Consider the following 27,175-nt stretch of genomic DNA (forward strand, 5'->3'; position numbering starts at 1 on the left):
TGACTTAAATGCTGCGGCGGGAAGGCGGCGGCTTCGGCTACCTTAGCGGTTGGGAGGCGGATGGCTGAGGCGATGGCGGAGCGCTACAATCGCGACAGCGAGCCTACGACGCGCACGCTCTTGCGGCGCGTGCTGGATACTGCGGATACGCACACCCCGCGGCGACGCCGGAGTGCTAGAATTGGGTATGGCGGGGAGCTGCCCGAGCGTGTGAGCAGCCATAGGGATTAGGGGGTCAGACCTCAGTTTGGAGAGGGAAACGGAGTCTCGGAGAGCCTCAGGGCCCAGGGTTCTGAGAACTGGGTCCACCGCTTACCGGGTTCAGGTCAGCTGTTTCTGTCCCTACCCGCGAGACTCAAGCTGACAGTTCTCAGGACTACAGAGCTCAACTCTGCTCGCTTCTTTGGGTATTTTTGCTTCTGGGCGCTCAGAATCTGGCCTTTTGTCCTGTTCTCTGGGCAACACCTTCCCAGGCGTCTTCCCTGAACTGCTTCGTTTGTGGTCCCCACCGTTCCCTGCACATTCAGTTCCCTTTCCCTGTAGCTCCCAGCTGGAAGATGGGAAAGGAGGTAGAGAGCACAGCCTGGGCAGAATTCTGGAGGCAGGAAATAGAAAGATGCTTTGCTAGAGAGCAGGGAATTTGGCCTGACCTCCTGGTAGTATCAGTGGATGAGGGCTATGGTGAGCTCTTGGTGCAGAGGGTGTGGAAATTTGTATCTGCCAGACTGGGGCAGTGCAGTTTTGTTTTTGTTTTTGTTTTGTTTTTTTAAAGATTTTATTTATTTGACAGATCACAGGTAGGCAGAGAGGCAGGCAGGGGCGGGGAGGGGAGAAGCAGTCTCCCCGCTGAGAAGAGAGCCCGATGAGGGCCTCCATCCCAGGAACCTGAGATCATGACCAGAGGCGAAGGTAGAGGCTTAACCCACTGAGCCACCCATGCACTCCAGTGCAGTTCTTTTATAGGCCCCTGGGACGCTATTCACTGTAGGTTTTTGTTTTTTTTTTTAAGACTTTTTTTTTATTATTTATTTCACAGACATAGGCAGAGAGGCAGGTGGAGAGAGAGGGGGAAGCACGCTCCCCACGGAGCCAGAGAGCCAGATGCGGGGCTCAATCCCAGGACCCTGGGATCATGACCTGAGCCGAAGGCAGAGGCTTTAACCCACTGAGCCACCCAGGCACCCCTTACTGTAGGTTTTAGACCTATAAGTGATAAGGTGGGAGTTGTGCCTTGGGAATCTGAGAGGGACTGGAATGAAGACTAGGGCTGGAGTGACCAATGTAGAAGTTGTTGTGAAACCCTGGCAAGTACTTAAAAGGTTTCCAAATATTTAAATATCCTTCTTGGCTTGTTATTTTAATGCCAGGAATTAAAATAATTAATAAATAATTAATTTTAACTCTTCTAACTGCTCCTCTTGTTACTTCTAACAGAGCCGGTTCTGTAAAGCTTTCCTCAGCCCCTGCCTCTGGCTGGATCATTATAGTCCTTCTTTCTTCCCATATTCCTTAGGTTCCCTTCATCCACAGAATTGTTGACACAGAGCTTGCAACAGAGTCTGTGAGAGGGGCAAGTGGTTTCTGGGTCCCTGGCCTTGAGGGAAAAGGGCTTCAGGCCAAAATCCCTGATAAAAGCATATCTCTGCATCCCCTAGTTCCCCCTCCCTACTTAACTTGAGCTATTGGTCTTTACACAGTGCCCAGAAAGCTCTACTTGAAACACCTTCCTCCAGGAGGCTGAGCACCCCAACAAAGATGAATGTGAGGCGAGGTTCCCATAGAGCTAGGGTAAGTGCCCAGCCCACTGACCACTACAGGGCTCTTGCTGCCTTCAGGGGCCTTGAGGGAATCTCAAGGCAAAGGAACGGACTGACTCCCTTGGTGCTTTTACCCAGTCTATTGGCAGATTGGCCCATGTTCATACCAGTGGGAACCTGGAGGAACAGACACCCCGGACTCTGCTGAAAAACATAATTCTAACTGGTGAGTAACTTGCTGATCAGGGTTAGACACCAGTCCTTTGGTATCCCTCATTCAGTGCAGCCTGCCCTGCCAACTCTGCCCTTTGCTTGCTGTCTCTGCAGCCCCAGAATCTTCCATCATGACGCCAAAATCTGTGGTGAAGCCAGTGCCGACACCGCAAGTGGTCCGGTCCTCTAGACAGGAAAGCAGTCGGGGCAGGTGCACAGTGAATTCTTCCCTTGCACTGGGCTGTTGGGCAGCTCTGATAAGGGAGTCTCTTGAGGGCCCCAGAAGCCAGTGTTGGGCTTCCTGGCCTGTCTGAGATAAGTTCCATCCTTGTAGCCTGGAGCTGCAACTTCCTGAGCTTGAGCCCCCCACAACCCTGGCTCTAGGTCTTCTGGCTCCTGGCAGGAGGAAGCAGAGGCTGAGATTGTCAGTGTTTCAGCAAGAAATGGACCAGGGACTGCCTCTCTCCCAAGGTAAGACCCTGAACACCATCTTTGGCCACCCTCTCTTGCCCTCTAGAGAGGCTGATGAGGTCTGAGAGAGGGCTCTCATGAGCCTGGTAACTTACCATGGTTTCTTTTTAAATTCTCTAGCAGAGCCTCGTGGGAATGCCAGTGCCTCCTCCCTCACCAGGTGCTGTTGCCTATCCTGGGGTTGGTGGAAAGGTTAGGAGAGGGAGGTATTGATTGGGATGGAATCTGACTATACTGATCCCTGCAAGTTTTAGCTTTCTGGCATCATGGCTCTGTTCTAAGAAATGAGATCCCCAGGGCAGATGGGGGAATTCCCTTGAAAATTGGGCCTTAGATACCTAACTTTCTTTTGTGCCTCCTCCCTCCCACCAGCTCCCTCAGTTTGACCTTTGCCTCACCTCTCCAACCACAGTCAGTACAGAGGCCTGGCTTGGCTCGCAGACCTCCTACCCGCCGAGCTGTAGATGTGGGTGCATTTTTGCAGGATCTGCGAGATACTTCTTTGGCCTTGGCTTCTCCAGGTAAGACTGAGATTTCCCTCTCCCACACACACACACCCTCCCGAAGGAGGTGCTGCTGAGTCCAGGATTACTCCTCTCTCTGTCAGGTCAAGGACAGTGTGCAAGCTTGCTAGTAGATCTATGAGGAGTTTCTGCTTTCTTTCTCCAAGGTCCATGTTTTAGTGGACTTGGGCCATCTTTAGTAGTCTTGGGCCCAGTATTTTCTAGGATCCCATATTCCCGAGAAGCTACAGGGCTGAGGGTAGGAAAGGTGTGGTGTGGTGGCTGGAGCTTCTTGGGACATAGGTAACGGTCAGGTTTCAGGAGCAGCTGGCCAGTCAGGACTGACCAGGCAGCCTGATTCCAGGAAACAAGTCAAGTTCACTAGATAGATTAAGAGGAGGGTTCTTAGTAGAGTGAGAAGTGTAGAGGCATAGGTGAGCAGTTTTGGTGAGACAAGCTGTGGAGGGTGGGAATGCCAGACAAAGAAGCAGGAAGGTAAGTAAAGAGAGCTGTGGAAGGAGATAAGTCTAGGTAGTTTTTTCGGAAGGGCACCTGGGGCAGACTCATGGGGTCTGCTTCCCAGGCCCTGGTGACTGGTTAGCAGCAAATGGGCCTGGAAAACAGTGTCAACTGGCCTTTCATTTCCAGGTGACAGCCTCAGAACCCCTGTTGCCACCCTGCCAACGGATACCGTTTTGGAGGACACTCAGCCCTTCTCCCAGCCCTTGGTTGGCCATTCCCCCAGTGTGTACCACTCCCTGCCCTTTCTCTCTCACACTGAGGCGGAAAATTCTGAGAGGGCTGTCAGTCGTAGGACACAGAGCAGTGGGTCTAGGCTGCAGAACCACAGTGAGTATGTGGGGCACATGGCCCAGAAATAAGCCTTGGATGAAAACTGGCACTGGTGCTTTTCCCTCCTCAGGCCTGTATGTGTGCCCTGCAGAGTCCCCTGGGTATTGATTCCTTTTACATGTCAGAGCAGAGTTGGTTTTGGACCAAGATAATCCAAACAAATACCCAGGGTCTGCTTCTGGACATTTTTCCTTAGTGAGCTAGATTGGGTTTATTACACTACCCTTATTCTTCTCAGAGCTATAGCCTTGGGCTACTGCTTCTCGAAACTATATTCTTTCCCTTGATTCAGATCCTGGAAAACCAGCTCAACTTCTGGCAGGAAAGGCAAAGAAAATTGATGTCCTTGCTGTGAGCCTCCCAAACAATAGCAGTGCTATCTCTGGAGAAGATGGAGTAGAGCCCTTACAGGATGGAGTTGGTGAGGAGGCAGAGGAAAGGATGGAGGAAAGTTTGAGTGTGAGTGAAGTGATGGGCTCAACAGGAACACAAGGTTCTGTCAGGACAGAAAAGTCTAAGGGACATGGAGAAATGACAGAAGCTCTTGAGGCCAAGGAGCCAGAAGGATCTTCAGAAGATGAGGACATCTCTGGCAGGACAGGTAAAGAGCCCAGTGCAGGCACAGGGGAGTAAGTGGTTGACTGTGTTCAGGTTAGCTGTGTTCAGTCTCTAATCTGAGGAGTTGTACCCTTAGGTTTTGTTTCTGGGCACAAGTGGTGTTGGGTCAGGGACACTCTGAGGGGCCCATTGTTTGACTGACCAGAGCTAGATGGGGCTCTTGAGGAACAGGACAAGGAACCTGTGGGCCTTAACAGTGGGTTGAGATAGTCAAGCCTGAGCCCCCTCTAATCCTGCACTTTCTCTACAGCAAGTCCAGAGTTGGCCTCCAGCACCACTGAGTTTCTTCAGGCCAGGCGACCTCAGTTTCTTGAGCCAGCCCCACCGCCTAGCACTACAGTGTAAGATCCCATGACCTTGTACTGCATGGACCTCTTGGGAAGGGGCAGGCTTCTGAGCTTGGCACTGAGCACCAAAGAGTTATCCCCCTTCCTGTTGATATGCAGATGATCACTCAAGAGAGCACCCTGAGGTGGGCTGGGTGGGGCTCACTGAGTACATGTGTTGTCCTAGTGCATGCTTCTAGGTTCTTAGAGGAAGCTGGGTAGGGGAAGTGCCTAAGTCAGTATATAGTCAGAGAAGGCTTCCTGGGGGATGATTAGCAGAATCGGATAGGCAGCAACAGGCTGAGGGGAAAGAATGTCCATGCAAAGGCCTGAGGGTCAAGGGCCTGAGCAAGTACTAGCTTATACAATGAGTCTAGACTGGGACTCTGGGTCCTGATTAGAGGATCAGGGCCACAGGGAAAGACCAGGCCTCTGTGTGGCCCTCGGTCCCCACTGCCCCCCAGCAGATAGTTAGAGCTATTTGTCCAGGTTAGCCAAGGAGCACATGGGCCCTAGTCTTCACAGGAGCTAGTAAGACTTGTTTTTGAGGCACACCTGGGTGGCTCAGTGGGTTAAGCTTCTGCCTCGGCTCAGGTCATGCCGGGAGCTCTGGGATCAAGCTCTGCACTGGGCTCTCTGCTCAGCGGGGAGCCTGTCCCCCCCCATCTCTCTGCCTGCCTCTCTGCCTACTTGTGATCTCTCTCTCTGTCTAATAAATAAATCTTAAAGAAAAAAAGAAAAGACTTGTATTTGATTAGGGGCCACTTTGGGCAGCATTTTAGCTAACTATCCACTCCTGCCCCCAGCTTATCTTCAGAGCCTCTGGAGCCTCTACCTACCAGGCATTCCCCCAGGGCCCGAACCCATGGCCCCAGGGCCCGTCAAGATCCCCACAAGACTGGATTGAGCCACTATGTGAAACTCTTTAGCTTCTATGCTAAGATGCCCATGGAGAAGAAGGCTCTTGAGATGGTGGAGAAGTGGTGAGTCCTGGACACGCAGGGTGGGGAGAGGAGCCCCTCAGATCATCAATAGACTGTTGAGTCTTTTACCCCAACCCTTTTGGCAGCCTGGACAAGTATTTCCAGCATCTTTGTGATGACCTGGAGGTATTTTCTGCTCATGCTGGCCGCAAGACTGTGAGGCCAGAGGACCTGGAACTGTTGATGCGACGGTAAGTGGGCAGAAGCAGGGAGGTGCTGGGTGTGGGAGTGCTGGCCCTGATTCTATCTCTATCCCCCTCTGCTACAGGCAGGGCCTGGTCAACGACCAAGTCTCCCTGCATGTGCTTGTGGAGCGGCATCTGCCCCTGGAGTACCGGCAGCTGCTCATCCCTTGTGCATTCAGTGGCAACTCTGTCTTCCCTGCGCAGTAGTGGCCAGGCCTCAACACCTGTCCAGTCCCCGCCTAGGGGACTGGTCCACCTATTCTTCCAGATCTCCTCCCCACCTCCCCAGCATCAATAAAGTGTCACAAACAGAATGTGCTGTGTTTTGGTATATATCCTGGGGCCAGCCAGGCCAGGATCAATTCCCCGCCTTCCCTCCCCTCAACTCCCCAACATAACCTGGAGAACAGGTTCAGACAAATAATTTTATACTAAAAGTTAGAGGTTAGCAGCACTAAGGCTGCCCACAGTGGCCCTAGCTTGTAGGCTCCTGCTCTCGAGACCCCATGCGCCTGATGTCAGTCATCTGAAGCCGTTCCAGGGCAATCTTGAGCCGTACCACAATGCCTTCTTCCTTCTCTTCACCCTCCTCAGGCAGTTCTGTCATGGGGAGCTGGAAGGCCCGGCTCAAGTAGCCATTTAGGGTCTGCTTGTCTAGCCCGGGATCAATGTTCATCAGGGCTTCACGTAGCCTGGGTAGGGTTACTTCATCATAGCTGCCCCCACAAAGAAAGAGAGGTAGGCCTTGACCTCTCCTTTCTGCACCCCAGACCCCCAAGGTGTCCTCTGCTGAACTTGAGTTGTATATAGTGCCCAGCAGCAAGCTCAGCAGTGCAGAGGGAAACCCAAGGCCTTGAGATGCCACCCTGTGGCATAGGGACTTGCCTATGGCTAAGTGGGCCTAAGGGCTCAGGAGTTACTCACAGTTCTAGGCCCAGTTCCTGTTTTAGTTCCTGTAGGTATTCATCCTTTTCATCCACGTACTGTTCCCACAGCTTTTGTACAAAGGGCATACTCTGGCCCTCTTCATCCTGGGAGGGGCCACAAGGCAGGGTGAGAACACATTGGTTGGGGTCCAGGTCCAGCAGAGGCTAGGGCAGGGCTTGGCAAGATCCTGGACAACCCCTGCCCAACATATACAGATGTAGAGGTGGGTACCTCTATGAATAACGAGCGGTAGTTCAGCAAGTCTGCATTGCTGCTGTTGGGATGCCAGCCTCCTTCCTCCATCAACTCCTGAATTTTCTCTTCCTTCTTGAAGGGGAAGTTGCTCTTGAGGACTGTGCTGTTGGGAGACACAAGGGCCAAGAGACCTGGCTGAGGCCTGCTCACCCATCTTCCTGTACCCCTCTGCCAGCCCCACCAGTGCTCAAAAAGGACAAGTGTTGAGGCTGTGAGCCCTTCCTGCCAGGCTCCCCTATCCCCTGCATATCTGGGAGCCTGGCCAGATGAAATGTTGGACAGGAGTTTGGATAGCTGGACCAGACTCTCACCTTAAGTTCTCCATGGTTATCACCCCCTCATTCTGACTGTCGGCATTTGTCATCTCCTTCAGCAGCTGTGCCACTGTCTCCTTTTGCTTGATGTATACACTCTCACTCCTCTACAGGGAAGGAAGCGTTGACTAATTTGCTGCTTCCTGGAGTGGTGGCAATAGAGCTGGCCTATGCCTGGGACAAAGGGAGGGCCAGCCCCAACCTCACCTTTCCCATCAAGACTGCATAGAACTGACTCATGACCTCATTAGAGCGGAAGAGCTTGATATTTTCAAAAATGGTGTAAGCCCAAGCCATGGCTTCACTAGGTCCAAAGCGATGCTCCAGGAAACTGAAGAAGAAATCTGGGAATTTCTCTTTCTGTGGGTGGGAGATGATTGTTTGGTAAGCCTACCCCATGGTGGGTTGGCCCTTCTCTCTAACACCCCAGTGGAACCCCCTGGAAGACTCTCAAGGCCATACCAAGCCAAAATGGCCCATGAGATCTGACCTCCTCAACAAGACGTTGTTTCCAGGCATCCTTGAGGAGGTTTATCACATCCTTCTTGCTTGGCTTCTTGTTCTCCACAAAGCCATCATATCGAAGGAAAGGAGGGATGGCTTCCCCATAGCCCTGGAAAGGAGAGTGTCAGTTCATCTCTGGGCCCAGGGAGAGCCCCAGATGGTTCCCCCAGAACCTCAAGTCTTAGCGGCAAGGCCTGGCTGTTCTGAATCTGGCCTCAAACCTCCTAAGCCCCAGGGACCCCTACCAGACCAGGAAAGAAGTCTTTCTCCCGGAGCAGCCCCTCGCCAATCTCCTCCAGGAGTACATCCACCAGCTGGTCACTGTTCTTGCCCTCAGCCAGCTTTTGCCAGCGATCTGGGCCCCCAGCCACCACATCTGCATGTGGAAAGAGGGAGCTGGAGTTCGAATCACATGCTTGAGCAGTCCCTGAGAGCACAGTGGCCATCATTACCTTCGCACTTGCTCCAATCAGGCCGTGGCGTAGAGGTACGCTGGATCTCCTGGAGCTCAGAATGAAACTGGTCCCGCTCTTTCAGTGTGGTCATGTGCAACTGCAGCAGTATCTCATGCTCCTTGCAGACCTCTTCATAATCACTTCTCAGGCTGTCCAGCTGTGGAACAGCTTGTTACCTACCCACATGACCCTACCTTGCCCTACCCGCCCACCAGTACCTATACCTGCTCCTGCAGATCCTTGTTGGTCTTCTCCTGCATTTCAAAGTCCCTCCTGGGCACCACATCTCCAAAGTTGGCCTTCATGGTGTTGAGTTCCATCTGTGTGCGGGTCAGGTCTTGCCGGGCCATCTTCAGAGCCAGTGTTAACTTCACAGGGTCCTCCCCCCAGATGCCTGCCAGAGTACCCGCCATCTTGTGTTACCCTGGTTCCAGAGCCTGTAGCCCAGGGCAGGTTTAGAGTGTCCCTCGGGGCCTGGTCCCACGTCTTTTTCTCCCTGATTGGGAAGCCCTGGGTCTTTCCCAGAGTGCTAACAGCTTAGAACTTCAGGCTTAAATAGAGAAGCCCAGGACATGGGGTACCAGGCCTGTCCTGCTCTCAGGGAGTCCAGGCTGTCCCAGCAGGCCACAATGGCTTCCTACTTAAACAATGAGTCTATGATTCTCAGTTCAGCTCAAAAAGATCTATAGACCTGGGCAGCAGCAGGAACATCCCCACTTTGTGAATGGGCATGGATGAACAGACACTAAGAGAGTTGAATGAATAGGGATGAGTGGCAAGACTCCTCTCTAGTACTTCCTCAGTGGAGAGAAACCACCTCAGGCTTACCTGGGGACTGGGCTAGTGACATGTCCTCCCTCTGGTACCGCAGCTCATTCAGGTCTGCAATGAGGATCTTGCGGGCGTCTCGCTCGCTGAGGTAGCGCAGGTACTCCTCAGCTAAATTCTTTCTCAGTTTGGATACCTGTTGGGAAGGTGGCTGTGAGGTCAGGGGCTATACATAGCTAGCCATCAAAGGGCATGGGATGGGTGCTGAGTGGCCCCATCAGGGCCTGGAAACAGGAAAGCTGGAGGGAGAAGGAGACAAGGTGGCCAATCAGTATATCAATCCAGGCAGCAGGGTAGAGAGTTAGGGAGTCACCTTAGTGCCCAGGGCCTCAGATCACCCCTGGGGTGGGGGCAGCAGGAATTCAGGGAGTTGGTCACCACACTACTCCCATTCACCTCGCTCTGCAATGAGATCTTCTCCTCGTTCTTTTTGTCAATGAGTTTTAGCAAATTCATCTTCTCTCTCTTCAGCAGGGAGATTTCATATCTCTCCTCAGCCCTCATGGCCAGGATTCTCTCATTGCAGTCCTCATTCACAGTGACAAGCTTGGCCTTCAGGGGCTCCAGAGCCCGAATCTTCTCCCTCTGGTAGGCTAGGCAGGGACAGGTGGGAGACTCCCTTTGGGACCATAGAAAACAGTCAGGAGACACTGATCCTAAGGTCACAGTGGGTGGCTATGTCTTGCAAACTCCAGGAGTCTACGCATATGCCTTGTTCAAAGCATGGACCCTGTTTCATGCCTCCCTGCATTTGCCTTCCCCCCGTCCCTGGGGTTGTTTTTTTTTTCTTTTTTTTTTCTTTCTGCATTTGCTTTTAAACCAAAGACAGAGTCTGTCTGAGGAGTGGGGTTTCATCTATGCCCTTTCTTCCTACAGCCTTTAGTCCAGCAGCTGTACCATGCCCAGAACCTCCCATGTCTGGTTAGGGAGGCTCATCACTTCCCAGAGGTACTCACTCCCTCCTGGGCCTTACTCTCAATAGTAAAGTTGATTTCTTTCCTACAGATATTGCCTTGCCATGTTTCCCAAGGACAGGAGGTAGTCAGGTGCTCTTATCACACAGGACAGTATAAGTAAAAACAGCTGAGCAACGCTTGGTGACCTCTAGACCCAGTTAGTAGCTGCCCCAATACTTCTGCACAGCCCCAGAAGGTCAGAGTAGGATCTTCTCCATGCCCTCCAGACTGGATCCGGGCACAGAGGCTGCAGTCTTACCCAGCATCACCTCATACGCATTCTTGATGGAGGATAGCAATGGCTTGTATGTTTTAAAGTCCTCTATGAAGAACTCAAAGATTTCTCTGTAAGGCTGGCAAAAAAAGGGGACCTGTCACCTCCTGGCCTTTAGCTGTCACTCTCTTAAGCTTAGAAGTATTGTAGCATGAAGCTGCAAGGTCACCCATATTCAAACAAATCCCCCAGGGCACCACCTGGGGCTCTCAGTGCCAGGAAGCTGAGGGGCAGCTCTTTCCCTCTCAACTGTTCTCACTATCTCTGAAGTCTGGCAAATAACCTGGGTGAGGGCCACCTCACTCTGGCTCTCCAGGCAGCCAGCCTTCTCCAAGCCCTGTGCCTTAGTTGGCCTCTCACCTTTTGCTATCTTATAGACCTATGGAGGCAGGAGGAGATCAAATGCCCCAGCCTTGTATTCTGACCAAAGAGAGGTGTGATTTCCTGTTCCATTTGGACACAGAAGTTTTTGGAGGCAACATTATGTACTGGAATTAGCACAGGTTCTGGAATCAGCCCTGAGCTTGTAACCCAGCCCCACCACTTCATAGCTATATGTCTTCTCTGAAGTTCTGCTTCCTTAATGAAGTACCTTCAGACTGTGAGGTTGCATTCAAGGCCCCATTCAGGGCCTGGCACACAGATGACACTCAGGAAATGCTTCTGTCAGTAACTAAGTCAGAAGTGAGGGGTTCCCTGTCATCATCCTTGTTTGAGCACGAATTTGGGGATTCCCTCCTTAGTATGTATTAGAATCTAATCTGCATCTAGGTTTTTCTAGGTATCTGGGCTAAGCTCCTCAAGCTTGGGTCTGTCATCCCTAGGCTAGTGAACACTGTGTGACCCCTTCTTGTCCAACTGCCAGAATTCAGGCTCTATTGGTTGATGTCCAACAACACATGCTAGTCACTGAAGATCACAGAGCTGAAGGGACTGGAAACAACATCCAGTCTACTACCTGACTCAGCTGAGGAAAATCAAACCTCAGGAGAATTTTGGTTTTATACTGGCAGCTTTGCCTGCTCACTAACTTTGTCATAGAACACGTTCCCCTTACCAGGAATGGGGAACCCAAAGAGCTGGGAGAAACTGGTCTCTCTTTTTTTTTTTTTTCTTTTAAAGATTTTATTTATTTCTTTGACAGAGGGAGACACAGAAAAAGAGGGAACACAAGCAGGGGGAGGGGGAGAGGGAGAAGCAGGCTTCCTGCTGAACAGGGAGCCCTATGGGCTCCATCCCAGAACCCTGGGAATATGAACTGAGGCCGAAGGCGGACGCTTAAGGACTGAGCCACCCAGGTGCCCCAAGACTGGTCTCTCCTGAAGTCTGAATTGCTCAGTCCTAGTGAGTAAGATTTCCTCCCACCTGTTCTCCCACCCTCCCCACAGTTATTCCATGACTCTAACCTGCAGCCTCAGCTCCTGGGTAGAATCTGTGCTCAGGTCCAGCAGGAGGAGCTCCTTGCGCAGGTAGTTCTCTAGCTGCTCCAGGTACCTCGGCTTAGTAATGCCCAGGGGCTGCTTCTGCCAGCTACTGCAGGGGATGGTGGGATGAGATGTGATGGGCACCCCACAGGGCTCTTGCATCATTAGTCTGGGGCAGCACACACTCCCATGCTACCTCTGGATCCAATGTTGGGTCTGTACCAACCCATCCACCAGGGGGCTGACCCCAGCTTACCCTGCTCGTTTCCGATAATCATATGAACAGGGCTTTCGATTATGCAGAATGGTCTGATCAGTGGTGTATGTGGGCCATGGGGACAGTTGGTCACCAATGGAGAACTGACAGGACTGCAGGAAGAGACAGGTGGGGTTACCATGACAACACTTCTCCCTTTTCTAATGCTCCTCTCCATCCTCCTCCCTCTACCTTTTTTTTTTTTTTTTTCTAGATTGATTTATTTTAGAGAGAGATAGAGAGACCACGCATGCATGTGCAAGCATGGGGGAAAGGCACAGGGAGAGAATCTCTAGCAGACCCATGCACAGAGCCCATGTGGGGCTCGATCCCACCACCCCAAGATCATGACCTGCGCTTAAACCAAGAGTTGGAAACTCAACCAACTGAGCCCCCCAGGAGCCCTTACTTTTTCTTTTTTTTTTTTTTAAGATTTTATTTACTTATTTGAGAGAGAGAACACGTGCATGCATGGGAGAGTCAGAGGGGGAAGGAAAGGGAGAGAGAAAATCTCAAGCAGGCTCCATGCCAAGTATGGAGCTGGACAAAGTGCTCAATCCCATGATCCCGAGATCATGACCTGAGCCAAAACCAAGGCTCACTTAACAAGTCAGACACTTAACTGCTTAATTAATTGGGCCACCCATGAACCCCACCTCCCTCTATTCTTGATTTTCCCCCCAACATCTCTCTGTCTCTTTTTTAAGTAGGCTCCACACCCAACATGGGGCTTGAACTCATGGCCTTGAGATCAAGAGTTACATGTCTCACCAACTGAGTGAGCCAGGTACCCCTCCCCAACGTCTCTAAATATAGTTCATAATGAAGACCATGGGCCCTAGAGGTAGAGTTTAGGTTAAAAAGCCAGATATCCCTTATTGGCTGTGTGACCACAGGCTTAATGGCTCTGAACCTCAGTCTCTGCATTTGTAAAATGGGGTTGGTTTTAGTTCCCATTGCATTATATTAACATGAAGATGCAGTGAGAAAACATGAAGTTGGTTTATGCAGACTCAGACACCTCCTTGGAACTCAGTAAAGGTGAGCTATCCTTCTCTTCTGTAGGTATGTCAGTGAGTATTGGATATCTGTACCATGAAAACAGATGTGAGTACCAATCCGTATCAGCCCTTGCCCCACAGCACAGTCCAGTGAAAGACAGAGGAGGGCAGGCCCAGCCCTGTGCCTGGACTGACACTCAGGACTGCAGAGATGCAGCAGGGGTAACTGTGGACCCTAAGAGGAGACGAGCTGTACCCCCTGAGGGGGGAAGGTGGGTGGGAGTGTCCTCAAGCAGTGGGATCTGATTTTGAACCTTGAGGAGGGGTAGGGAGTGGAAACAGTTAATATGCATAGGCTGTTTTATTTTTTTAAGATTTTATTTATTTATTTGAGAGAGAGATAGCAACAAGATAGTGAGAGGGAACACAAGTAGGGAGGAGAGGGAGAAGTAGGCTCCCTGCTGAGTAGGGAGCCCAGTGCAGGGCTCAATCCCAGGACCCTGGGATCATGACCTGAGCCGAAGGCAGACGCTTAACCGAGGGTGCCACTCAGGTGCCCCATAGGCTGGTTTTTTTTTTTTTTTTTTTTAATCTTTTAGTGAAATACTCAAAACTTAGGGGGGAAAAATAAGCCTCTGATCCAGCAAATCTCACCTCTATAGTTCATCCATTCAGTCATCCATTTGTTCATCAGGCATTCCTGGAGCCATAGTACCTTCTCAACCCACTGGGTTCTAGGGACATGAAGGAAGCTGGGGGTATGACGGAGGTGGGATGACAAATGAACTGATGATCGCAAGTCAGTGGGTAGTGACTGAAGCCAATGCAGATTACCAGGAGGGGACAAGACTTGATTGGAAGGGACCAGGGGAAGCTAATCATCTTGTAGGAGGTGGTGATGTCTGTGATGTTCATTCAGTACATAAGAGTACTATATGAGAGGAGCTGAGGTCATTTGGGAGAAGATGTGTGTGTCAGGGTTAGAGGTGGGGCGCAAAGGCATCCCTGGTAGCACCAACACCTCAGGGAAAGGGCAGGTGGTTTAAAGAGCTAGGAATAGGGATGAATGCCCAAGGACAGCAGGCTTCCTGAGGCTGGGACCTGGGGTGGCCAGTGTGGATGGAAACAGGGATGGAGCAGCAGCTTTATGCAGAAGGGCAGTCCTCAAAGCCTTATGACTGTGAAAAAATTGGAAAATTCCTAAATGTCTAGAAATTAGAAAACTCCTAAGTGTCTAAAAATAGAAGCAGTCATGAAATGATTACATAAAGGCCTAACACAGAAATATGCTAATGCTGTATTTCTAAGGGTTAAGTAAAGCCTGAAACTAGGGAATAAGCACAACTAGGTAAAAATGGATGTCCAGAAGAGACAGAAGAAATAACCTAAAAGGTTATCAGCAATTATTATCCTCTAATGATAGGCCATTAGGTAGTTATTTTTCTATAATTGAACATTTTTCAAATTTTCTACAATGCACAAAAATTACTTTCCAATTTAAAAGAAAATTGGGGGTGCCTGGCTGGTTCAATTGGTAGCCCGTGAGACTCTCGATATTAGCATTGTGAGTTCAAGCCCCATGCTGGGGTGTAGAGATTATTTAAAAACAAAATCTTTAATAAAGAAAGAAAGAAAATAAAAGAAAATTGAATTAGAATTCAATGTTGCATTCAATATAAGAGCCCTCTTTGTACCTCTTAAGTATTTGGAAATTTAGTAAGCAATTCCTATTTTTCTTGACCCATTAACTTCTTAGAATACAATGTATAGAAATAATGTTGGGGTATCTGGTTGGCTCAGTTGGGGGAGCATGGGATTCTTGATATCAGGGTCATAAGTTCAAGTCCTGCATTGGGTGTAGAGATTACTAAAAATAAATAAATAAAAAAGAATGTTAAAATTTCACATTCAGGGGCACCTGGGTGGCTCAGTGGGTTAAAGCCTCTGCCTTCGGCTCAGGTTATGATCTCAGGGTCCTGGGATCGAGCCCCGCATCGGGCTCTCTGCTCATTGGAGAGCCTGCTTCCTCCTTTCTCTCTGCCTGCCTCTCTGCCTACATGTGATTTCTGTCTGTCAAATAAATAAATAAAATCTTTAAAATTTCACGTTCAAAATGTTTGGGACATGGTCAGAGCAGCACTCGCAAGGTATTTATTTTATTTTTTTAATTTTTAAAAAATTTGAAGTTATTTATTTATTTAATTTTAACTAGGTTCCACACAATGCTAAGATCAAGACCTGAGCTCTGACAAGAGTAAGATGCGTTACCGACTGAGCTTCCCAGGCACCCCTTTATTTAGGTAATCTCTACCCCCAATGTGGGGGGTCGAACCCATGACCTTGAGATGAAGTGTAGTCTGTTCTACTGACTGAGCCCGCCAAGTACCCTGGTATGAATGTATTTATTTATTTATTAAAGATTTTTTATTTTTTTTTTATTTTTATTTTTTTTTTAAAGATTTTATTTGTTTATTTGACAGACAGAGATTACAAGTAGACAGAGAGGCAGGCAGAGAGAGAGAGGGAAGCAGGCTCCCTGCTGAGCAGAGAGCCCGATGCGGGACTCGATCCCAGGACCCTGGGATCATGACCTGAGCTGAAGGCAGCGGCTTAACCCACTGAGCCACCCAGGCGCCCTATTAAAGATTTTTTAAAGATTTTATTTATTTGACAGAGAGAGAGAGAAAACACAAGCAGGAGCAGCAGGCACAGGGAGAGGGAGAAGCAGGCTCCCCACTGAGCTGGGAGCCTGACTGCAGGGGCAGGAGGGGCGGGGGAGGGGGGAGCTCCATCCCAGGATCCTAGGATCATGACCTGAGCCCAAGGCAGATGTTTAACTGACTGAGTACCCGGGGTGCCGACCCTGGTATTTATTTTAATTGCTTAAAATACTTCTGCTATTAGAAAAGAAAGCTTTAAGCTTTCTTTCTGTTTGTAAAGAGATATGGGGTCACCTGGATGGCTCAGTCAGTTAAGTGCCTGACTCTTGATTTCAGCTCAGGTCATGATCTCAGGGTGGTGGGATTGAGCCTACAGCCCCCAGCCCCTTGCCTTGTCCCAGGTTCTGCACTAAGTGCAGAGTCTGCTTGTCCATCTCTCTCTGCTCCTCTCCCCATTTGTGCATTCTCTAATTAAAAACAGAAAACAAAAAACAAAGATGGGTGGCTCTGGCAGTTAAGGACATGCCTTGGGCTCAGGTCATGATCCCAGGGTCCTGGGATCAAGTCCTATGTCGGGCTCCCTGCTTAGCGGGGGCCTGCTTCTCCCTCTCCTCTCTGAATCTGCTATCTCTTGCTATCTCCATCACTACCTGTCTTTCTCTCAAATAAATAAATAAAATCTTTTAAAAGATAAATAAAAGTATAAAAAATAAATAAAAGTATAAATAGACAAATTAGGAAAATGAGAAAAGTCAAACTTAAAAATCAAACCAGAAATTTATAGCAGCAATGTCCACAGTAGCCAGACTAGGAAAGAACCTAGATGTCCATCAACAGATGAATGGATAAAGAAGCTGTGGTATATATACACAATGGAATACTCTGCAGCCATCAAAAGAAACAAAATCTTGCCATTTGCAACATGTGGATGGAACTAGAGGGTATTATCCTGAGTGAAATAAGTCAATCAGAGAAAGACAATTATCTCTCTGATATGAGGAATTTGAGAGGCAGGGTGGGGGTTGTGGGGTATAGGGAAGGAAAAAATGAAACAAGATGGGTTCAGGAGGGAGATGAACCATAAGAGACTCTTAATCTCAGGAAACAAACTGAAGGTTGCTGGGGGGTGGGTGGATAGGGATAGGGTAGCTGGATTATGGACATGGGTGGGGTGAGTGTGCTATGGTGAGTGCTGTGAAATGTGTAAACCTGATGATTCACAGAGCTGTACCCCTGGGGTAAATAATACATTATATGTTAAAAAAATTAAAATTTTTAAAAAATTAAAAAAAAATCAAACCAGAAAAAAAAGTGTTTTTTGAAATTTGTCAAAATTGATGTGACTTTTTTTTTGGGGGGATGTGATTTTTTTTTTTTTTTTAAGATTTTACTCATTTATCTGACAGAGTTCACAAGTAGGCAGAGAGGCAGGCAGAGAGAGAGAGAGGAGGAAGCAGGCTCCCCGCTGAGCAGAGAGCCAGATGCAGAGGCTCTGTCACCAGGACCCTGGCATCATGACCTGAGGTGAATGAAGGCAGAGGCTTTAACCCACTGAGCCACCCACGCGCCCCTGGATGTGATTTTTATTAAAGTGCCAAGTAACTCTGAAAGACACCTGGGAATTTGTCAGATAAGCACCTGACCCTAGCTAATTAATACGTTTTTCAGACTTTCAAAGGCCAGTCTTTGTGTTCGATCTGCCCTTTCTGTGGAAAGAAAACGTGGTCACCCTACATGGACTCCTGGGCGAATGCGGCTTCCAGGCCTTGGTTATCATTATCCGGTGGCCTCCACCAGTAGGTGGGTGTGAAGAGGTGTTCCCGGGCGCCCCATGATCTCTGCTTCTTCTTGCTGGTGGAAATGGGAAGGGAGGCCACGGGTGGGGGGCGGGGAGAATGGAGTTGCAGGTCGGCTGGAGGGAACAATGCCCCCTGGTGGTTAAAAATGGCGGTGTTGGGGCGCCTGGGTGGCTCAGTGGGTTAAAGCCTCTGCCTTCAGCTCAGGTCATGATCTCAGGGGCCTGGGATCGAGCCCCGCATCGGGCTCTCTGCTCAGCAGGAAGCCTGCTTCCGCCCTCCCCCCCCCCCCCCCCGCCTGCCTTTCTGCCTACTTGTGATCTCTGTCAAATAAATAAAAAAAATCTTTAAAAAAAAAAAAAAATGGCGGTGTTGCGGCTGCACGAAAGGGCTGGGACCCAGCTACACTGCGTGGGTGGCAGCTGAGTGGAGTGGGGAACATGTGCCCCAAGTCCTCCGGTGTTCTGGAGCCGTGGCCCCGCGCTTGGTCTCCGCGAAGAGTCGCACTGAACCCCTTTCCCTCTTTGGAGTCGGGATCCCCATATTGGGAGTCTCCAGTCTAACAATGTGTGGGGCCCATGTGTCCCCAAATTACCCACACAGGACACACACAAAGAAAACCACCACACAGCCCATAAAGCTCCATTGTGAGCTGGAGTTATAAGTTTGCTAAACTGTTTTTTCTTTCTTTCTTTCTTTCTTTTTTTTTTTTTAAGATTTTATTTATTTATTTGACAGAGAGATTACAAGCAGGCAGAGAGGCAGGCAGAGAGAGAGAAGAGGAAGCAGGCTCCCTGCTGAGCAGAGAGCCCGATGCGGGACTCAATCCCAGGACCCTGAGATCATGACCTGAGCCGAAGGCAGCGGCTTAACCCACTGAGCCACCCAGGCGCCCCGCTAAACTGTTTTTTCAAAAAAGTAAAAAAAAAATAGGGGTGCCTGGGTGGCTCTGGGTTAAATCCTCCTGGGATTGAGCCCATCATCTGACTCTCTGCTCAGTGGGGAGCCTGCTTCTGCCTGCCTCTTTGCTTACTTGTGATCTCTGTCTGTCAAATAAATAAAATCTTTAAAATTTTTTAAAAAATGTGTTTCTTGGGACGCCTGGGTGGCTCAGTTGGTTAAGCAGCTGCCTTCGGCTCAGGTCATGATGCCAGCGTCCTGGGATCGAGTCCCACATCGGGCTCCTTGCTCAGCGGGGAGCCTGCTTCTCCCTCTGCCTCTGCCTGCCATTCTGTCTGCCTGTGCTCGCTCTCTCCCCCTCTCTCTCTGATAAATAAATAAAATCTTTAAAAAAAAAATAAAAATAAAAAATAAAAAATGTGTTTCTTGGGGCGCCTGAGTTAAAGCCTCGGCCTTTGGCTCAGGTCATGATCCCAGGGTCCTGGGATTGAGCTCATCATCTGGCTCTCTGCTCAGCAGGGAGGCTGCTACCTCCTCTCTTTCTGCCTGCCTCTCTGCCTACTTGTGATCTCTGTCTATCAAATAAATAAATAAAATCTTTTAAAAAATGTGTTTCTTCATTTGATTCCAATAATGGCTGTTTGCTAATTAAATAATTACAATCCTATGATCATATCAACAAAAACCCAAATGTACTTAATGAGACAGCATTGATTTTTTTTAAAAAGTAAGCTCTTCGCCCAGTCTAAGGCTTGAACTAACCACCCAGAAATCAAGAGTCACATGCTCTACTGACTAAGCCAGCCAGGTGCCCCAAGATAGAGACAACATTCACTTTTATATAAAAACTTAAAAGAACAGGAATGGAGGAAGGACATTTCCTGAGGCTAGTAGAGTCTTTGCTTCCAACCCAGAGCCAGCAACACGAAGTGGGAACAACCCTTCACTCCTGCCTTCACTTATCTACTCACAGCATTATAGAGCTCTCAACATATGCCTACCACTCAAGAATCCTTTCAGGAACCAGGGACATATATAAAAAAGATACAGTCATAGCCCTGAAGGACCTTGGCAGATCTGTGACCATCCCAGCACGTAGCATAATGCCTGGCACATGTCAGGCTGAATGAAAAAATGAGATCCATTCCAGAATGCTGAGCTGCAGGGGAAGCATATCCATGGACATCAGCTGCATCTCTCTCTGCTAGGAGAGGTCTGGACGGGCTTTTCAGGTGCGCTGCAGGAGTGTGCACACACCTACCTCAGAGCCCGATGGGCCTGGCCTCCATGAGCTGCACTCCCTTAACTGGGGAGAAGCCACTCTGGGAGACGTATTTCAGATGCATGGTGCTTTTGGGTTGCAGAGAGGAAGGCAGATAGGGTCTGAGAATTGACATCAGGGTTTCCAACAAGACATTGGCACTAACCAGCGTCTTCTGTTTCTGAGAAAGCTTGCGATTCTGGGTGTTCTTGATTTCTGTGAGGAAGGAGTCATCTATGGTCCCTCCTGAAGGCCGCATGTGTGTTCTGCACAGAAAAGAGGAAGACAGTGGTAGGTGACAGAGCCCTGAGCCCTGAGTGGGAATAGTACCTCCACCCTTCCTAGATCTACGAGAGAGATGGCCTCTTCTCTCTGTTGCAGATCTAGGCTCTGGGTCTTCCCAGTACTGCCTACAGATTCCCAGGGATGCTGCCAACAAGTTCCTGACCCTGGGCCCAAAACATTTCCCTATATTCCCAGAAACCTTCTCATGCTGAGAATCTCACCAATTCCCCAATTCCTGCAGTGACAGGAAAGCCTCACCACGAGCCCACAAAACTCTGTGGGCTTACACTTTCATTCAGTATTCGGATGAGTTTCATGTTTGTGACTCTGACACATTCTGGGGGTGTCATACCAAAGGCAGGTGCTATAGGACAAGAAGCACAGGGCCAGGAGCTTGTTGCGCCAGTTCCTATCTTGCACATACTTACTGGCTGAAGGGCATAGAGCCGACATCTGGGGTTCCAACAGGAACCCCGGGGCAGGTCATTTAACCTCTCTCAGCCTAGTTTGCTCATAAGGAAACAGAGACAAATTCTTTCTTTCTTTCTTTCTTTCTTTTTTTTTTTTTTTTTAAAGACTTTCTTTATTTGAGGGAGAGAGAGAGAGCACATGTGAGCAAGCATGAGCAAGGGGGAGAAGCAGAGGGAGAAGCAGACTCCCTGCTGAGCAGGGAGCCCCTATGGATACGGGCTTGATCCTGGGACTCGATCCTGGGACTCTGGGATCATTACCCGAGCCAAAGGCATAGGTTCATCCGACTGAGCCACCCAGGCACCCTGGGAAATACACAATCTGAAGGTCCCTTTTAAGAGGATCTGCTGACATATTTGTAGTACTAAGGTCTGGCCTATCCTTCATCATCCTGGCTCTGCTCTAAGGGGAGCTGGAGGAGGACACCCATACTGTGCCTCTAAGGGAAAGAGCTTGGCCCAGTATTCATTTCTAAATACCGGTGAAGGATATGGACAGGAATCAATGATATTATGTACTGCTACCAAATTCAGCCTCAGCAATTACATTCTTCTTCTTCTTTCTTAAGATTTTATTTTTAAGTAATCCCTACAGCTAATGTGGGGCCCAAACTCACAAGCTGGAGATAAAAAATCACATACTCCACCAACCAAGCCAGCCAGGTACCCCCATTATGCTTCCTTCTTAAAATAGATAAACATTTATTCTCCTGAATCTGTTTCATATCCCTCTCAAACATGACTGTATTTTCCTATCATTCCTGTGCTGGGTAATTATACTCTTTCTCAAGCCTGCTGTATGGCTCTTGTAGATTCATTTTAGCTCTGGCAAATAATTTACTTTTTTTTTTTGTTTGTTTTAAGAGAGAGAGGAGAGGAAGGACAGAGAGAGAATCTTAAGCAGTCTACATGCCCAGCACAGAACTGATGTGGGGTGGATCCCACAACCCCAAAATTCATGATTTGTGCCAAAATCAAGAGTCAGACACTCAACTGATTGAGCCACCGAGGCGCCCCTCCTGACTTTTGTAGGCTTTCTTTATTGGGGCAGCAAACCTTGAAGGATTAAAGTTTAGGTAAGATCAGGTTTTTACATTGGTACTGATTAGAAGGGAGAAACTATATTCATTGAACATTTGCTGAATACTTAGTATATGCAAGAGCTGCAATGGCAGCTTTACTTATTCTAAGTTTTCCCAACAATGTGAAGTGGGTTGTATCCATCCCCATGTCTGAGATACAGAAGCAGAGGCCTAGGACTTTTTTTTTTTTTTTAAGATTTTATTTATTTATTTGACAGACAAAGATCACAAGGAGGCAGAGAGGCAGGCAGAGAGAAAGGGAGAAGCAGGCTCCCTGCTGAGCAGAGTCCAATGCAGGGCTCGATCCCAGGACTCTGAGATCATGACCTGAGCTGAAGGCATCGGTTTAACCCACTGAGCCACTCAGGTGACCCGAGGGCTGGGACTTAGACTTCTCTAAGTTCCCAAAGCTAGAAAGATATTTAGCCAAATTAAAAAAAATTTTTTTAATTAAAACAAAAATTTTATTTATTCATTTGAAACAGAGAGATAGAGATAAAGATAGAGAGACCATGAGCAGGAGGGAGAGGTAGAGGGAGAAGGAAAAGCCAACTCCCAACCGAGTAGGGAGGCCCACCTGGGGCTGATCGCAGGACCGTGATCATGGATCGCAGGATCATGATCTCAGCCGAAGACAGATGCTCAACCACCTGAGCCACTCAGGCGCCCCAAGTTTCTGTTTTAATATGTACACTTTGTGGCTTTCCTGGCTAATAGATCTTGTTGTTATATTTTGCAGTGCCCAGAGGCTGCAATCCCTGAATAGACAGCGATTCGACAAGCATCTTTGCCATAAACCAATGGGTGAAGAGGCAGTTTATCCTTGTGGCTAAGAGCTCAGGTTCAGAAGTCTTACATGGCTGGGTTCAAATCCCAGCTCCACCACTTATAAACGTAAGACACATGATCTCTCCAGGCTTCTACTCATTTGTAAAACGGAGATATTACTACCTCATAGAGTTGTGAGGTTAAATGTGCCATATATAAAGCACTTGGCACATAATATATGCTTAACACATGCTGGCTCTTACTAATGATCAAGGGCGCCGGCCCTTTTGCTAGCGCGTAATGTCCTCAGCGGGCTAAGTTAGCCCGGATTCAGTTTCTGCACCACAGATTCTGTGGGGCCTGAAGCCTTGGACAAATGGACAGAGGCATTTCTCTTTCTGGAAGCTCTCAAACCCTCCTCTCTACCCTCAGTTCGGTCAGTGCCTACCTCGATGTGGTCGCGAAGCTGGAGGACCGCGGCTTCTGGAAGGCCATGACCCTCAGGCAGCCGGGCAGCCCGCATCCGCCGCGGGGGAAGCTGTGGTAGTGTACAGCCCGTCGCTATGGCGACCAGGCCCCAGCATCCCAGAGGCTGGGGCGGGGTCACGGTTGTGCCACACCCCCGCTCCCCGAGCAGGCAGGCTGGGAGGGAAGCCAATTAGCAAAGGTGGCCTCAGACCCGGGAGTAGGGTCCCCTCAGTCAATCACTACAGTGGATTTGACTCTAGCTATCAGAACTGAGGCGGGGTGATAAACAGAGGCTATGGGGGAGGGCGGCGAACTGAGGGCCTGGATCCGCCTTGCCAGCGGGAATTGTAGTTTTTGGTTTCTCGAAGTCTCGCCGAACAGGCTTATGACTGAGCAGATATATACTACATCTCCCAAAGTTCCCTACGAGCCCGGGTTGTCCCGCCTCTGGAAAGCTCTGCATTGTGGGATATGGAGTCCTCAATGTGGCGAGGGCTGGCAATGTCCAAAGAGAGGTGTCGGACTCGGACTCGGTTTCCCTGCGGCCTCGGTAGGCTCGTCGGCCATTGGCTGAGCGGGGAGGATCTGGTCCCGCTCCTCCCCGCCCCCAGTGACACAATAGCAGCTCCCTCCAAGATGGCGGCGGCGACGGTGGACCCGGGAGCTGGGAGCCCTCAGGCTGGAGATTCCTCTGGTGGGGGCGCTGGGGGCGGGCTGCCGTCCCCGGGGGAGCAGGAGCTGAGCCGGCGCCTTCAGCGCCTGTATCCCGCGGTCAACCAGCATGAGACGCCACTGCCGCGCTCTTGGAGCCCCAAGGACAAGTACAACTACATCGGCCTCTCCCAGGGCAACCTCCGCGTCCACTACAAAGGTATCGGCCTCTTCTACCCAGGGTGGTTGGGGTATGACCGGAGCATTTGCCGGGCGCCTGTGCTGCCCGACCCCTGCCATATCACGTCCCTTCCCTGGCCTGGGTGCTCCAGGTTAGGCCTTGGCCCCTGCGGGGTGTCCATGGTGTTGAGGCTGACCAGGCCGAGGGTCGACTCTCTAGACTGCTGTGCCCCTGAGACACCCGATGGCAAGAGAACTGCAACAGGTGTCCAAACCCAGTGCAGGGCTGGACCTTCCACCCGAGGGCCTTTTTGGTTATCCTGGGTAGCTCCAATGCCAGCTGGGCCTTTCATCACTGCTTAGTTTTGGGAGTGTCAGAAGAAGGGGGTGGTCACATCCCCTTCATTGGCCAGAGGCCTTTGGGCTTGCTCACCTGCCAGACATCACAGACAGAGCTTGGAGTTTTTTATTAAAGTTAAGGGGAATGGACTTCCAGAGCTGCCTCCTCCTCCCCTGATCTCCCAGGTGGGCTCTCTATATTCTGGAGAGACTGCCAGCAGCACTTGGGAATCTCTCACATGCATCCACATTGCCTGTACCCTCCTTTGGTTTGTATGGGAGAAAGTGTCTCTGGCAGGGCTGCATTTCCCAGGAGGAAGTGAGCCAAAAGTGGGAGGCTTATGTGTTTGCTCAGTTGTTCTCTAGTTATTCCTTGAACTATGTAAGGGCTTCCCCTGGCCATGAAGGGGTGAAGTTGCCATGGAGCAGAAAAGAACAAGGCTTCTATCTGCATTTCTGCTGAAATTTCTTCCTTGCTCTCTCCTATTAGGTCATGGTAAAAATCACAAAGATGCTGCCTCAGTGCGTGCGACTCACCCCATACCTGCTGCCTGTGGCATTTATTACTTTGAGGTGAAGATTGTCAGCAAAGGAAGAGATGGGTAAGCCCCTTCTTACCATCTTCTTTTCCCCAGCACTGAACTGTTCCTTGTGGTCAGAGTTCAAGGTCTCCTGGTTGACACTTGTGACTGATGTGAGCTCCTGAGCTCTATGGGTCTGGGCTACAGAGGGTTGAATAGTGGGGCTGCCTCTGTTACCTGACTGTTGGTATGGCCTGGTTTTAAGCGGCAGCTGTTAGTAGCAAGTAGGTGCATTGCCATCAACAGGTAGAGGAGGGGACTTCTAAAGAGATTTAGTGATTACACTTCTAAGGTGATTATGTAATGAGATACCTCACAAGTCAGGGAAACCAGTAACAAGTTTACATTAACAATTCAGTATCCAGAATGGGATTTTCTTCACTGTCCTCTGGCATTTGTGACTTCCCTCCTTTCACACTCTTGCTGCATTCAGGGTTCTTTTTTATGGCATTTAGTCATGTAGAGGCCTCTGTAAGGCTTCAAAGGGATCGTAGAGTCTTAACAGCATTCATCATAGCTGTGGCAGCCACTGGCCTGTCATCTCAGGGTAAACAGTATGCACATGGTCAGAATCAGGTGACCTCGCTGCTCATAAACTTGTTTTTCAGTCCAGGGACTTGAACACCAGTTGGACCAGCTTTAAGAAGGTCCTCATTAAAGTAAGCATTAAGGAGGCTCCTTATTTTAGGGTGATCTAAGCAGACACTTGGAAGTCAGAGGGGGAGATTTCTCATTTTTCTTTTTTTCCCTTTTTCTCCTACTCTCTTTTTTCCCATTGATTGTGACATAGCAGGTGTTTAACTTATGAAATAACATGATTTCGGCTGTCTTGGAAAGGCATTCCTCATCAGACCCTAGGTCTGATGTGGGAAGTTTGCCAACTACACCAGTGACCTTCGTGCCAATCCTGAATATGTGTTTTTGAGCATTCAAAATACTTCCTCTCTCTTAGGGACTGCCCCTCTTGTGGTGCATGCAAAATGCCCACCCAAGGGGCTGTGCTGGGGGAGGACTGCTATAGTCAAGAGCTTTGCCTGCTTCCTCAGTGAAATTGTGTCATCCTTGCCTGGGATGGTCGTGTGGCCATGGGTAGATGGCGCAGATTCAGTCTCTTTGTCTGTGCTGTGGAGAGCTAGGCCAGCACCTAAGCTGCCTTTAACCCCGGGATTCCATGATTCTGAAATTCTGATCATGGCATGCTATTACATCTTTTAACTTTTATCCTGTCTAGTTAATTTAAAGATAGGAAACATACTATTGGAGGGCTTTAAAGTTTCTATTTTCCTTTCCCATCATCTGATCAAAGCACAAAGTGTTTGAACTAGTGTGAATGAGAATGGCCTCTTAAACAGTGCAAAAATAGTTTTGGTAGAGACTAAAATGGCAGTGGCTGGAGTCTTATATTGTCAAGGAGACCGAGGAGCATTACTTGGACTTTAGGGAGGAAAATCAATTGTTTTCTATGTAGTCCTAATCATAGATAACCGCTGAGCTAGTGAGAAAAGAGAATACTTTTTCAGAAGGGGAGTGTTTAAATGTAGAGACCTGAATTCCTTCAACTGGCTTTTCACATTTCCGTTGTAAGCGGATCTTGCTGAAGAGGCCCTGTGTCTTGTTAGTTGTCTTTACTATAGTTTTTGCCTGCAGATTTAAAGAAAGTTGGGCATCTTATCTTCTGTCAGTTTCTGTAGCCAGCATTTTTATATGTGGTTAATATAACCAATAGGCTGACCTGGAAACCTCAGTTTTTTTTTTTGTTTTTTTTTTTTTTTTTGAAACCTCAGTTTTAATAAGGCCTCATGTCGTCTGTGTTTGTAGTGGCCTGCTTCACTTGACCACCGTCAGATAGCAAGTATATGAATGTCTCCTCGTGGCCTCTTTATGGAATCTCTGAAAGCTGTCTCATGGCTAGAATGTAGCCAGATAGTGGGTTCGAGGAGGCGAACGGCAGAAAATGATCAGCTCATTATTTGTTTCCCATCAATAGTGCAGGCGAGTTTCTAACCTAGGTTTGGTCTGTGACCCAGGTGTTAACCAGTTGTGTTGTATAGCTTTCCTGTATGCTGGAGTTCCAGCCTTACGGCGTCTCTGAAAAGTGGCTGGAGCAGATGATAATGTGGTGGGTTTTTTTTTGTTTTTTTAAAGATTTTATTTATTTATTTGAGAGAGAGAGAGCATGAGAGGAGAGAGGTCAGCGGGAGAAGCAGACCAGACTCCCTGCTGAGCAGGGAGTCCGATGTGGGACTCAATCCTGGGACTCCAGGATCATGACCTGAGCCCAAGGCAGTTGCTTAACCAACTGAGCCACCCAGGCACCCTAATATGTCTTTTTAAATTTGTTTGTTTGTTTTTAGAGTTTATTTTTTTAAATATGTCTTTGTTTTAAAGGGAGGGGGAGAGAGAGAGAGAGAGAAGTGCACACAAGGGTGTGGAGGGGCAGAGGGAGAGACAGAAATCCTTTTTTTTTTTTTTTAAGATTTTATTTTTATTTAATTGAGAGAGAGTGCGTGCATATGTGTGCACAAGTAGGGGAGAGGGATAGAGAGAGAAGCAGACTTCGTGCTGAACATGGAGCTGAATGTGGGACCTGATCCCAGAACCCTGAGATCATGATGTGAGCTGAAGGCAGACA

At 49.1% G+C, this 27,175-nt stretch overlaps 3 protein-coding genes across 17 annotated transcripts in view; 2 read left to right on the forward strand and 1 right to left on the reverse strand.

Moving 5' to 3' along the window:
* On the forward strand, positions 1–6,222 carry CENPT (centromere protein T). Of its 10 annotated transcripts, none has more exons than XM_082711795.1 (13): positions 1–185; positions 1,698–1,788; positions 1,896–1,983; positions 2,085–2,181; positions 2,305–2,441; positions 2,562–2,601; positions 2,814–2,962; positions 3,593–3,793; positions 4,089–4,397; positions 4,665–4,755; positions 5,547–5,723; positions 5,810–5,914; positions 5,992–6,222. In XM_082711795.1, the coding sequence occupies exons 1-13, from the start codon at positions 61–63 to the stop codon at positions 6,113–6,115; spliced, it is 1,734 nt and encodes a 577-aa protein (XP_082567921.1). In that variant the 5' UTR covers positions 1–60; the 3' UTR covers positions 6,116–6,222. The 10 variants fall into 10 exon arrangements, with proteins under 10 accessions (XP_082567921.1, XP_082567923.1, XP_082567929.1 ...); XM_082711797.1 differs by having other exon boundaries at positions 2,565–2,601; XM_082711799.1 differs by having other exon boundaries at positions 2–185; positions 3,593–3,688.
* A 97-nt stretch (positions 6,223–6,319) lies between these two features.
* Positions 6,320–22,920, reverse strand: TSNAXIP1 (translin associated factor X interacting protein 1). 5 transcript variants are annotated; one of them, XM_082711787.1, is made up of 16 exons: positions 22,773–22,920; positions 19,886–19,985; positions 12,102–12,214; positions 11,828–11,951; positions 10,407–10,500; positions 9,588–9,784; positions 9,192–9,327; positions 8,588–8,757; positions 8,361–8,520; positions 8,154–8,284; positions 7,895–8,017; positions 7,612–7,764; positions 7,402–7,511; positions 7,067–7,193; positions 6,833–6,939; positions 6,320–6,624 (listed from the first exon to the last, which is right to left on the reverse strand). In XM_082711787.1, the coding sequence occupies exons 1-16, from the start codon at positions 22,817–22,819 to the stop codon at positions 6,384–6,386; spliced, it is 2,133 nt and encodes a 710-aa protein (XP_082567913.1). In that variant the 5' UTR covers positions 22,820–22,920; the 3' UTR covers positions 6,320–6,383. The 5 variants fall into 5 exon arrangements, with proteins under 5 accessions (XP_082567913.1, XP_082567912.1, XP_082567914.1 ...); XM_082711786.1 differs by having other exon boundaries at positions 11,828–11,954; XM_082711788.1 differs by lacking the exon at positions 22,773–22,920 and adding an exon at positions 22,134–22,227 and having other exon boundaries at positions 11,828–11,954.
* Positions 22,921–23,385: 465 nt separating this feature from the next.
* The window catches only part of RANBP10 (RAN binding protein 10), a 70,120-nt gene continuing 66,330 nt past the window's right edge, over positions 23,386–27,175 (forward strand). The window contains exons 1-2 of one of the 2 annotated variants that reach the window (XM_082711794.1): positions 23,386–23,663; positions 24,453–24,564. Coding sequence is in view for 1 of the 2 variants with exons in the window: in XM_082711791.1 (XP_082567917.1) it covers positions 23,429–23,663; positions 24,453–24,564 (347 nt within the window). In the remaining variant the exon portion in view is untranslated. The remainder of the gene's footprint in view (positions 23,664–24,452; positions 24,565–27,175) is intronic. The other variant, XM_082711791.1, reaches the window with a different exon arrangement.

Source organism: Mustela nivalis, assembly GCF_964662115.1.
Source record: "Mustela nivalis genome assembly, chromosome: 18".
Classification (NCBI taxonomy): domain Eukaryota; kingdom Metazoa; phylum Chordata; class Mammalia; order Carnivora; family Mustelidae; genus Mustela; species Mustela nivalis.